At 39.4% G+C, this 12,373-nt stretch overlaps 1 protein-coding gene across 1 annotated transcript; it reads right to left on the reverse strand.

The window, feature by feature from the left end:
- Positions 1-328: 328 nt before the first annotated feature.
- Positions 329-1,535, reverse strand: LOC148009511 (complex 1 protein, LYR family protein). Its single transcript, XM_087672905.1, has 2 exons — positions 1,242-1,535; positions 329-799 (listed from the first exon to the last, which is right to left on the reverse strand). Exons 1-2 carry the CDS (start codon positions 1,434-1,436, stop codon positions 746-748), a joined length of 249 nt encoding a protein of 82 aa, XP_087529031.1. The 5' UTR covers positions 1,437-1,535; the 3' UTR covers positions 329-745.
- Positions 1,536-12,373: the final 10,838 nt, after the last annotated feature.

The following is a 12,373-nucleotide window of genomic DNA, read 5'->3' on the forward strand; positions in this document are numbered from 1 at the left end:
TTTGAGAAACATCAGATTCTTTCTTCTTCTTTTTTTGAAAAACCACATCTCCTAAAAAGGAATTGTTGGGTTGAAAGAAGAAAATTGCCCATCTCCTTGCCTCTATATTTTCACAGCTAGTTTCTCAAATTGTTAAAAAATATTGTGCATTTGTGGTACATTGCTATGTAGTGTGTTAAATATGGTTCATAGATATGGCTTCTTATTACTCAAGTCCTCATTCAAACAATTCCTCAACATGGACGACAAATGCTAACAATAGTTTATTAGCCTTTAAAGTACACAATAGTTTCAAGTGTAGCAACAAAACTAGAACTCCTCGATAATAGGAAACAAACATGCATTTTTTTACACTAACAATACTCATCCAACAACATAGGGCTATGATAACAATGAGAAAGCAGTTAGCCCTCCATTTATATACAATGATTGCACAAAAGTGCAACAATTACATCCATATGGACAACCACCACATAGCATGCATATAATTTGAATGAGGGCTAGAAATTTTGATTTGAGGCATCTCAAGACAAGCAAGCCAACATACTATTCTGCTTACCAACTAGTTGCTTTTGACTGAGAGTACATCTCCAACCAATGTATCACAAATGATCCGCCAAAGCACCGCATCTCTTCTAAAGCATACAACAAGCCAATGCTCTTGTGACTGTGATGTCATCAGCATAGGGCATTATATGTCAGACCTTCTACCCCATGGAGCTGCTCTGCTGATCTTAGGCAAAACTTAACACTCGCAAATCTGCTTCAGGTTCTCGGCTGCTGCCTTATCCACTCCATACTGGTAAGGCAAAAATGCGGCTCAGCCATATCGTATATCAAATAGAAAACTTGGACACCAGATTATGCATATGCAGGTGCAATAAATTGCTAAAACTTAAAGAGTATCAAAGCATGTATGCCAGATATTTGCAATGGACATAACTTGCATATTCAGAGTTGGAGATGCTGCATAACCCACAGTATAGTCATAAAATTACCTGTATACCTTGTCTATACAGACCATGAAAGCAAATGCAGTAATCAAAATGTGGTGGTCCAGATTATGAACCGTATATCTATCATCTACAAACACGCCTCTCTCTCTCTCTCTCTCTCTCTCTCTCTCTCTCTCTCTCTCTCTCTCTCTCTCTCTCTCTCTCTCTCTCTCGCAAGCAAGAGAGAGAGAAATCCTTGCCTCTGGGACAAAGAACGGGAATGAAGATGGACCTCGGAGAACATACCTTGTTGAGAATCCAGCAGGAGTGGTCGTACGCTCGCCGGAGGAGGGTAGCGATGGATGAAGGGTCTGTCTCGTCTCTGTAGGTTGCAAAGTTTTCTCTCGCGAAGCGCGAGTAGTAGGAGCGAGAAGAGGAGGGTAAGAGGCGAATCAGGCGCAGTACTGCCGCATACGCACTCTCTGGTCTCGACAGAGCCATCGTCGCCCTCTCGGCGGATCGAAAAGGCCTTCCAAAGGGTCTATCGTGCTAACCAGGGTGAAAGGGGCAAAGGGTGACACGGAGATGCTTCCTAGGGTAGAGAGGCCAATTGCAAACACTTTCTTAGTACTACCGAGGGTTAGTAATAAGACCTTTGTGTTTAATCTCAAGACAAGATACAAGCATGTGCGAGGCAAGTTGCTTGTATCGAGGCGGATAGTTCAGTTGCATGGGACCCAGGGGTGAGGTTTCAAATTCGACTATCGCACTGATAAATCAAGAGCTTGTTTTCGTCAACGTTATCTCGCATTTGATGTTCAGCGCAACGTCATCATTTATCACCCAATGAAATATATATTCTATTGCTTCCCCTCCTTGTTATGAACACATCTAAGGCAAGAGGGCCACAAAATCTTCATTGTTCAATGAGAGCACCATGCATCAAGTCAATTGTTTTGCCACCCATTAGCCCCTCTACCCTAGGCAAAGTGTGTCCAGTAGCAAAGAAGCATCTTAAAGTAGCCATTAGGATATCTATGTGGGTTGCACAGGAAGCCAAGTTCGATACCCAATGACAAATTGGAACTCTTGAATTGTTAGGCTCTACTCCCATGAGCCATTGTGAGGAAATCTATTAAACTACCAAAATGGCATTGCATTTTAAAAAAATTCTCTCTGCCTCATACTTCTGAGTCAAAAGGTAGCTCTCTAATGAATGTCTTTTTTTTACCTACAATGTGTATCTTGTCTTCACAATATAGGAATTTCGTTGACCTATCAATACAAATGCATTCATAAAATATGCAATGCAAGCAACAAAATAATTGTGTGCATGTGTAATGTGCATTAAGAAAATAGTTGCTCCTATTGGTAGTGAACAAGGCCCTCCTTTGCAATAGGAGCAACTATTTTCTTATTGAACTCACTCCTTTGCAATAAGGGAGCCATGACCTCCATTAACACCATCCATTTTACATAATAGCCTCACCAAGATATGATATTGAAGCTTGTCACACAATATCCCAATACTTTAGTCATTCTAGGCCCCCACATTACATATACTACAATGCAATTCACAATGCGGTGTCAATACAAAAATAGACATGACTTCCAAAATATAACACCAAATTGAATATGCCAAGTATTCCCTTGAAGCTAATCTCCGCTATGGCATTGCAAGTTCAAATACTTGTGTACACAATTAAAGTAGCTTCATAATAGAATTTATGATTGCAAATGTCTCAATTGCATGCAGTCAACTAAATATAAATGCAATTCATTTTGTACAAACAAATTACAATATGGTATTCATTACATTTCAAACATAATTTGCTACTAAAGGACCTCATGAATATCCTCATAAGCTCACTTAACTTTGCAAGCATCAAAAACCATTGCAAAATGATGATACATGTCTATAGGAACGAGCTCTTATGTGATACATAGCATAGTTAGATTTACTATCTTCAAAGGAGAGATGATAACCATGCTTAGATGGTTTCTAAGCAAAATTCTTTTTCTCTACCATTTCCACCCATTTACACATTGTAATGAGGTATTTTATTCATTTTAGACCTTCTCCTTACATGAACCATACTATAGCCCACAATTCCCTGCTTATAAAGAAACAAATATAACTTCCAGAGTATAGCACCAAATAGTATGTGCTAGTAGGTATCTCCTTAAACCTTATGATGTGTATTACGACTTTATAAGCTCAAATATTCAATTTATATGTATATTTAAAGAATTTTTATTCCAAAAAGTTTTAGTTATAAGCAATTTGCAGCCAATTACTCATAAATGCATTTATTCATAAATACCTCTAGTAGTACAATAGCAGTTGCACTCCAACTAAGCCTATGACTAAGGAACCATATAGATATCCCCATAAGCTCATTGCACCATTGTATATTACATAAAACATGACATAGTTTCATTTGATCTTGTGGCAATTGTCAATAATGAGGGTAGGGTCGTTTGGCCTTGTGAAATATGGATATGCAATGGAAGAAAATAAATCAATTGCTATATGCAAAATGAACTAAATAAAAAGAAAGAAATATATGAACTCAAAAATAAAGAACTTGATAGATAGAGAAACATGAAGAGATTGTGGATAGGAGGAAGTATGATCAAAGTCCAAATCTAGCAGATCTCTTTAATCTTCATGCGATTCTCTCAATATACATGATCATTACAATCTTCATATTGATCCTCTCAATCTAAGTGGCTATAAAATCTGACTTCATGATCTTGATCATTACCTCATGGGTCCTCATGATCTTCCTCATACTCATGGTCAACCCTATCTTGCCAATCATATTTAACTATCAATGTCCTCAAAATGCTTGCAAAAAACACAATAAAAAACCAAACAATATTGTGTTTTGATTGAAAAGGTGAGAGGCCTCCTATAAAAGTTGTGTTTGGTGGGGAGCCAATTGTAGAAGACTATTTTAAGCCAAACAAGTCAATCTCTTATACTCTAATATTTTCACCCATTTCCATAATTTAATAAGATGATATATTTATTCTAGGCCTTCCCATTACATGTACCCAAAGATTAGTATAATACCCCATGGATACAAAAAATGATGTAACTTCAAAAGAAAGCATTCAATTGAACGTGCTAGGTATCCCCTTGAAGAAGCTTATGATTTCTACTGTGATGCTATAGACTCATGTCCTTGATTTGTGTGCATAATTAAAATAGTTTTATGACTGAGTTGTGACTTCAAGTAGTCCACAACTACTTGTAAATGCATTCCATTGCCTATAAATACATCAAAGTATGATAGCCATTGCATTTCAATAATAATTTGCTATTGAAACACCATAGGAACATCCTTATAAGCTAATTGTACCATTGCAAGAATCAAAATCTACTTCAAAACTTCCCTACAAATCTATGACACAAACTCTTACACGATGCATGGCAAAATTTGATTTATCCTCTTCCAATGAGTGACCATTAGTGCCCTTAGACATTATTATTGCAACACTCTTTTTCACCACAATCCAACATGTTTTCACACTCTAATGAGGCATCAAAGTCCATTGCAAAAATCCCATAAATCTCTACATTAACAAGTTCTTACCTGAGACATAACATAGTGTGATTTATCCTCTTTCAATGAATGATCCTCAACATGCTTAGACAATTTTATTGCAAGACTATTGTATACTACCATTTCCACTTATTTCTACATTGTAATGAGACATTTCATTCATTTTAGACCCCCTTTAGTGTATTATAATGTGGTCAAATATTCCCTTTAGTACAAAACCTAACATAACTTCTCGAATATAGTGCCAAATTGTATGTGCTAGGTATCTTCTCAAAGCTTATGATCTCCACTACAACCTATAAGATCAAGTGATCAATTGGTGTTCATATTTAAAGTATATTTACAATAGAAAAAAAAATTAGCACAACAAGTAGTTCAACTACAATGAACTACTCGTGAATGCATTGCATTCTCCATAAATACATAAAAGTATGCTACACATCACATTTCAACAAAGATTCATTATTGAGAAACCACACTATTAAGCTCATTTCACTATTGTAAGCATAAAATCTTGCAACAAAATCACCATACATGTGTGCCATAATGAACTGTCACATGACACATCACATAGTGTTATCTAATCATGTGTGAATTGTTAATAATGAGGGTGGGGTGTTTGACACCAATAATTTTTTAAAAAGAAGAAATGGAAGCAAAAAAGGTCAATTGAAATGAGAGATAAAGAGTTCAAGAGATATAGAAACACAAAGAGATGATGCATTAGAGGGAGCCCAACCCTAGTCACAATCACATGACTCTTATCAATCGTCTCAATCTCAATGGTTGTAATGTCGATCACTACTAGAAAAGAATAAGTTTAGTGGACAAGGCCAATGTAACAAAGCAATAAAGGGTTTCACTCATGTGATGGCAATTTCGTTGGTTAAGCATCGAGTTTCCAATGCAAACAATAAGGTGTCATTTTTATGTCGTTGGATCCATCTTTTTTTAATTGATGTCTTTGTAATATTACTACAATAGTCTTTTATGTCATGATTTTTTTTTAACACTTGTAGTGATGCATGCAAACTAAGTATGATTGCTTATGTGATGCAAATGGCTTGAGTGATGCTCATTTCAAAAACTGCCATAAGCATATGTTTATTGATCCTTGTTTGGTAATTTTCGACAAACTTATTTCCTCGATCATTTGTTGCCAAGTTTACATGTAGTTTTGATATCACTCTCCATTGACCTTCATTCTCACAATCTCCAATTGCATGTTTAGGTTGAGGTAAGTTCCCTCCATCTTCCTTTCTAGCAATGTGTCTAACACGTGTGTGTGGGTGTGCATGCATGCGTGCGTGCGTGCGTGCGTGCGTGCGTGCGTGTGTGTGTGTGTGTGGTTATTCTTGCATTATCGTATTATTTAGAATGTGTTTAATTTTATTCCCATTCAAGAGTACACAACATAATGGCACTCGAGAAGTCTCCTACATTAGAAAATTAGCATTACATATTATGTGGGATTGATTTCCTTGGATGAGGGCTTTAGGGGGAGAGAGAGAGGGGGGGAGGAGGGAGGGACCTGGTCAAAGACCACTTTGCAAAGAATCACAGAATCTCTTCCTTTCATGATCTAGAAAAAGGACTCTTTTGGCATTTCTCATATATATACACCTAAAAGAGTAGATGGTAGACTATTAGATGTGCATGACTTTGTTTGAAGCTATGGCTTTATTAGTAGCCTTGGGTTTCTATAGCAAGATTCTTTCTCAAATATAGGTGCATCTTTCATGGAAACACTAAAATTTAGGCATGATAGCCACGTGTTTTTAATTAGCAGGTCAACCTCAAATCTTCCTTGCTATTGACTCATTTAGTTTGTTCTTGCAAATTGGTGCTTGAGAAGTCCTCACAAGCATCCAAGTGATGTGATCACTTAGAAGCTACTTCTCTATAATTAAACTATTGGTTGCTTATATGATTATTTTATGGGAACCGAACAATAAGCTAAACCCATGTTGAATAGAATGGCAAGGCTTGACTTGATTTTTATTTCTAATGCACTTTTTCTAATGTGACAAATCTTGATCTCATTCTAACTGGTCTAAAGGATTTCTCTTGTCCCTAGAGGATATCTTAATTTATGGTTTTCAACATCCTTGTATGTTTAGAAACCTATTCCTAGCTTATACTTGGGTATGCAATAGCAAGATTGAAGAATTAAAGGATAGTTGCCACATAAGGACAATTCCGTTTGGGTTTTAGCAAAGATAGTACTTGATCAAAATCAATGGTGATGGTGGGATAGCTTATTAAAACCCCCTTCAAATGCAAATATTTATTTGGAGAAAACTTGTGAGTGGTCTCCCTCTTTTCCACCCTCAACATGCAATTGTCTAATGGTTCTTGCTTCTATACAAGTTCGGAGTCCTATCATCATTAGCGTATTTCTTACTTGATGGAAAGAAAAGTATGGTCTTTTTGTTTGAGATTTTTCATCTTACAGTTGGACCTACCATACATCTATTGGTTGACAATTTTTGGCATAGCCTTAGGTGAAGATTACTTTGAACTTTTTACATTTCTAGGGTTGCTAGCATAACTTGACTATCTAGAATGCATGAGTTTCTTCTTCTCTTTTTGTAGTGCATAGTCATATCGTTCAATTGAGAGGTCTTCTACACTTGTAGTTTAGCATAACAGAGCATGGTGCATCATTTTCAAGGATGATTTGGTTTCTTGGCATGTTGCGGTTTCCTCAATTTCTTAGCTAGTCATATAGTTCATTTGTAACTTGTATTTCATGATTCTAGTATTTAATAAGATTAGCCTATACAAAAAAATAGAGATAGAGTGGGGGAGTAATTAATACAAGTACCCATATAAACATATATATGTACACACACACACACACGTGTACATAGATACATATACACACACACAAACACATACACATATATACATATATATGTATATATCTATGTATAGAGGAGAGAAATATCTTAATAGATATGGTGCATGTGATACTAGACTCTACCCATGAGTTGATATATGATATGCAGAGTACTTTATGGTGATAAATATGGTGCATATGATACTAAAATCTACTATTGAGCTCCTATATCATAGGCAGAGTAATGTTTATGGTAATAGGTGGAATGTGTAGGTGGTGAACAAGCAAAACACCATCAGATGTGTGCGTGCGCGCGCGCGCACGCGCGCGCGCGCGCGCGTGTGTGTGTGTGTGTGTGTGTGTGTGTGTGTGTGTGTGTGTGTGTGTGTGTGTGTGTGTGTGTGTGTGTGTGTGTGTGTGTGTGTGTGTGTGTGTGTGTGTGTGTGTGTGTGTGTGTGTGTGTGTGTGTGTGTGTGTGTGTGTGTGTGTGTGTGTGTGTGTGTGTGTGTGTGTGTGTGTGTGTGTGTGTGTGTGTGTGTGTGTGTGTGTGTGTGTGTGTGTGTGTGTGTGTGTGTGTGTGTGTGTGTGTGACACATGTAGCTCATTATGTATGGCTTTGTTTAAAGAGTGGGAAACAATTAACGAAAGGCTTTGGAAATGGGAATGGTGCATGTTAAATAAAAACTTTGAAGGTCATGAATAACAACTACAATATCCCATTTTGAGGAGTGGGGAGTGTGATATTCAACAATGGACCTAATTTTGAAAAATGTGAATAGCTTTGAGTATGACACCAACAAATTAGTCTAGCATAGAGACCTCTTCAATTGAGCATTAAGAACCAAAGTCCTCCTAAGGCAAGGATGAGAGTTAAAGTTATCCATAGCTCTTCAATGTAGCACAGGTTTCATACCTCTTATTATAAGCTCTAAGATAGCATGTCGAAAAAATGAGAAAGAGAATAAGAGAGGAGAAACATGTACAATAGAAGCAAAGAATGCACCACATCTATATTCAAACAAGAGGTGAGGCTCTACAATGGCAATTAGGATACTAGTTTTTTAGAGTGGTTTGCTACATGTAGTTGCACCTAAATGGTATGTAGGTGAATGTGTTATGCTAGATAATGTAGGTGCTAAATTGAGTTTTTATTATGCAATATATGTAGGAAGACTCTCCTTGTATTGATGGAAAGAAACGTAAGAGAAAAACAATGAATTCTAGTTAGTGTAAATCCTGTGTGCATTCACTTAGGGCTTGTGATGATTTTGATATTTCAATAAGCTCACTATCACTGTGGGTTTCCACCCAACTTTGCATTTATGGAGGCCACAAAGAGACTTGTCATTAGATATCCAAGTGGCAAATGCATGATTTAAGACCAATTATCAATTAATCTTCCAACCTTGCTAGGGGCCATTTAGGTCTAAGTGCAAAAAGAGTTTCGAAACAAGCAAGGATATGGAAATGGTTATTATGGTAGGTGAGTTGGGTGTTTGGCCTCTGTGAATCTCTAAAGCAAGACCATAAGAATCATGGTGGATGAGTTGGGTGACTGGCCTTTATGAATCTCTAAAGCAACACCATAAGAGAAAAACCAAGCATCTCCCTACTCTAAGATAACCTTAGCTAGACATAATAGACTCTTTCCTATTAATTTAATCTAGCTAGGATTTTAATGATAAAAGGGTATTCCTACCTATACTTGTACATTATTCCAACTTTCTTGATAAGTATAAGAATTGGCAAATCTCTTGACCCTCAATGTCTAAAGTTATCTATGAAGCTACTATCAAGAGTAATGAAAACTCTCTCACAGCAATAAGTACATATCAAGAAATAAATAGCTCTTACCTCAATGCCCAAATCACATTTCATTCATAGTAGAAAATGTCTTCAAAACATTTCATTCATGAAAAGAGATACATGGGAATATGATTGAGTAAATGGCAAAGACAATATTTTCGAACTCCTATGGCTCTTACATTAGTTTTGCACTTCATGTTCTTAACATCACAGATTTAGATATATAATCCTTTAGTTGATTCTTATTAAAGTTTTAACATCTATTTTTAGGTCCATAAGATGGCTCAAGGGGGGGGGGGGGGGGGGGGGGGGGGGTTATAGACTTTACTATTAGAATGGAGGACTCTTATGCAAACTACCAGTATGACAAGGGAGTAGATATCAAATGAGATGGCTAACTACAACTAACTCACAAATGACAAACTTGAGGACCCACTTGCATGGTTGAGTGCTACTGTACAATCTATTCATCCAAGCAAGGGTTGTTTTTCACAAGACTTGCATGAAAGAGCACATAGGTAATACTCTTATAGTATAAACACCCACATTCTATTTTATAGTGCATGCCTAAGAATTGTGTAATTTTTTGTTTTGTGTACACTAGGATCCTTCTCATCATAGGTTCTTGAGACCTAGCCAATGCTAGCTCAAAGGGGTCATTACCTAGGGCAATCCAAGGCAATCAAGAATGCATTTTTTTGTGCCTTTCTTTTATGTAGTGAGTGAAAGGTGAGAAGGATCGAAGCTTGCATGCGAGCTATGGCGGGAGAGCAAGAGCAAGAAAGAGAGAGACAAGAAATGGGAACTCCAACGGTCACAATGTGTGACCGGGCCTTCCTTTATTCAAACTGTCACTAAAAGAATAAAGAATAAAGTGATGTGACGGGTGCCCGCCACCTGCAGTGTGCAGTGGCGGGTATTGTCAGTGTAGTAATACACGGGGCGGCACGGGGCGGCACGGCGGAGGCGCCTTTACCCCCAACAACCTCCCACTTAAAGGCGAATCTGCCCTAGTGAGAGAGAAAAGAAAAAAGAAAAGACATTACAAATGTACATAGGTACAAGGGATGACGAAAGGCAACATCTCATCCAACGCCCATCAACCTCCTGAGGAAGGCAAAGCGCTCAGTAGTGGGGCTCTTTGTGAGCAGATCTGCAGGATTCTCGTCAGTGGAGATCTTGACAAGGTCAACAGACCTGTCCTCCACGACACCACGTATGAAGTGATACCTCACCTCAATGTGTTTCGTCTTCACATGGAAGACCGGATTCTTAGCCAACTGAATGGCACTCACAGAATCTGAATGCAGTGTAGGTGTAGCATCAATCCCAAGGTCAGCAACTAGACGGCCTAACCATATGGCCTCCTTGCAAGCCTCAGTGTGGCTGCAACATACTCGGCCTCAGTGGTAGACAAAGCCATACACTTCTGAACCCTGGACATCCAAGAGACAGCCCCTCCAGCATAGGTGAATACATAGCCAGAAGTGGACTTCCTACTATCTGCATGTCCTGCATAATCGGAGTCAGTGTACCCCACGACCCCTGTATCCTGGCTGCCATAGCAAATACACATATCTGTTATGCCCTTCAGGTACCTCATGATACCCTTCACGGCATCCCAATGTCTGCTGCCAGGTGTAGCCATATAGCGTGCCACAACACCAACTGCATGCGCAATATCTGGATGAGTGGCTATCATGGCATACATCAAACTGCCCACGGCTGAAGCATAAGGGATCTTGGCCATCTCGGCCCTCTGCTCATCTATCTGCGGACAATCGGCCTGTGATACCTTCACATAAGAAGGTAAAGGACAGCCAATAGGCTTTACGTCCTGCATGAGGAAGCGCTCAAGGACTTTATGAATGTACTCCCGCTGTGAGAGATACAAAAGCCCCTGATGCCTATCGCGCTTAATGCGCATCCCAAGTATATGTGAGGCCTGTCCCAAATCCTTCATCTCAAAGCTCTTCTTCAGCTGAGATTTAAGAGCATCTAGCTCATCATGAGCTTTCCCTGCTATCAGCATATCATCAACATAGAGTACCAAGATAAGCAAACTGCCATCACGGGCTTTCTTCGTGTAAAGACACGGATCCATAGCACTCCTGCTGTAGCCCTGTGACTGCATAAAGGCATCAAACTTATGATACCATTCCCTAGGTGCCTGCTTCAAGCCATACAAGCTCTTCTTCAACTTGCACACTAGGTGCTCCCTGCCAGGTTCTGCAAAGCCCTTAGGCTGATCCATATAGATCTCATCATGCAAGTCCCCATGTAGAAAAGCCGTCTTGACATCCATCTGATATAGATCTAAGTCAAGCTTTGCAACCAAAGCCAAGACTAAGCGCAGGGTGGTCATCTTAACCACAGGAGAGAAGACCTCATCAAAGTCCACACCATGTTCTTGCTTAAAACCCTTTGCTACCAATCTAGCCTTGTATGCCGGCTTGGGGTGTCCAGGGGTACTTTTCAGCTTGTACACCCACTTGCATGGCAAAGCTTTCTTGCCCTTAGGCAAGGCAACCAAATCCCAAGTCTCATTCTTATGCAGGGAGTCTATCTCAGACTGCATAGCCCTCTCCCAGGAGTGACTGTCACCCCTGCGCATAGCCTCAACATAAGTGAAAGGCTCTCCTGCATCTGTAACCAAAACATAATGCATAGAGGGCTGAAATCTGTCAGGTGGACGTCTGTCTCTAGCAGACCGTCTCACTGCAAGCTCTGCTGCCTGTCTAATTGCCTGTCCAACACCCTGGCCCTGTGGAGGAACTGCTGCAGGCTGTACTACTGGCTGTGCTAGAGCTCTAGGCTCCTCCTGAAAGATCACTCTGCGGATCTCAACCACCTTCTCAGGCTACCTGTGCATCTTGTCTTCATGGAAGACGACATCATGGCTGCGTACTATTTTCCGCACCTGCGAATCCCATAGGTGATAGCCCATCTCTCTTGACTTACCATAGCCAAGGAATATGCATTTAATGCTCTTTGGATCCAATTTACTCCTCTTGTCCTTGGGCACATGGTAGAATGCCTCACATCCAAAGACACGGAGATGCGTATAAGAGGGTGGCTTACCAGCCCAAACTTCCTCTGCAACCTGGAAATCCAATCCACTGGAAGGCGATCGGTTTATGACATGCACTGCCGTACTAACTGCCTCAGCCCAAAAACTCTGGGGTAGGCCTGCATGGCTAAGCATAGAGCGCACACGC

This window comes from Lygodium microphyllum, chromosome 30 (assembly GCF_053477565.2).
Source record: "Lygodium microphyllum isolate KBCC chromosome 30, Lygodium_microphyllum_v1.1.10, whole genome shotgun sequence".
Taxonomy (NCBI): Eukaryota; Viridiplantae; Streptophyta; class Polypodiopsida; order Schizaeales; family Lygodiaceae; genus Lygodium; species Lygodium microphyllum.

Excerpts from the sequence above, each read along its gene's own strand:
- LOC148009511 (XM_087672905.1), bottom strand. The coding sequence starts at position 1,436 with ATGGCTCTGTCGAGACCAGAGAGTGCGTATGCGGCAGTACTGCGCCTG. Across the intron at positions 800-1,241 it reads CCTGCTGGATTCTCAACAAG|TATGGAGTGGATAAGGCAGC; the intron begins GTATGTTCTCCG and ends TTGCCTTACCAG.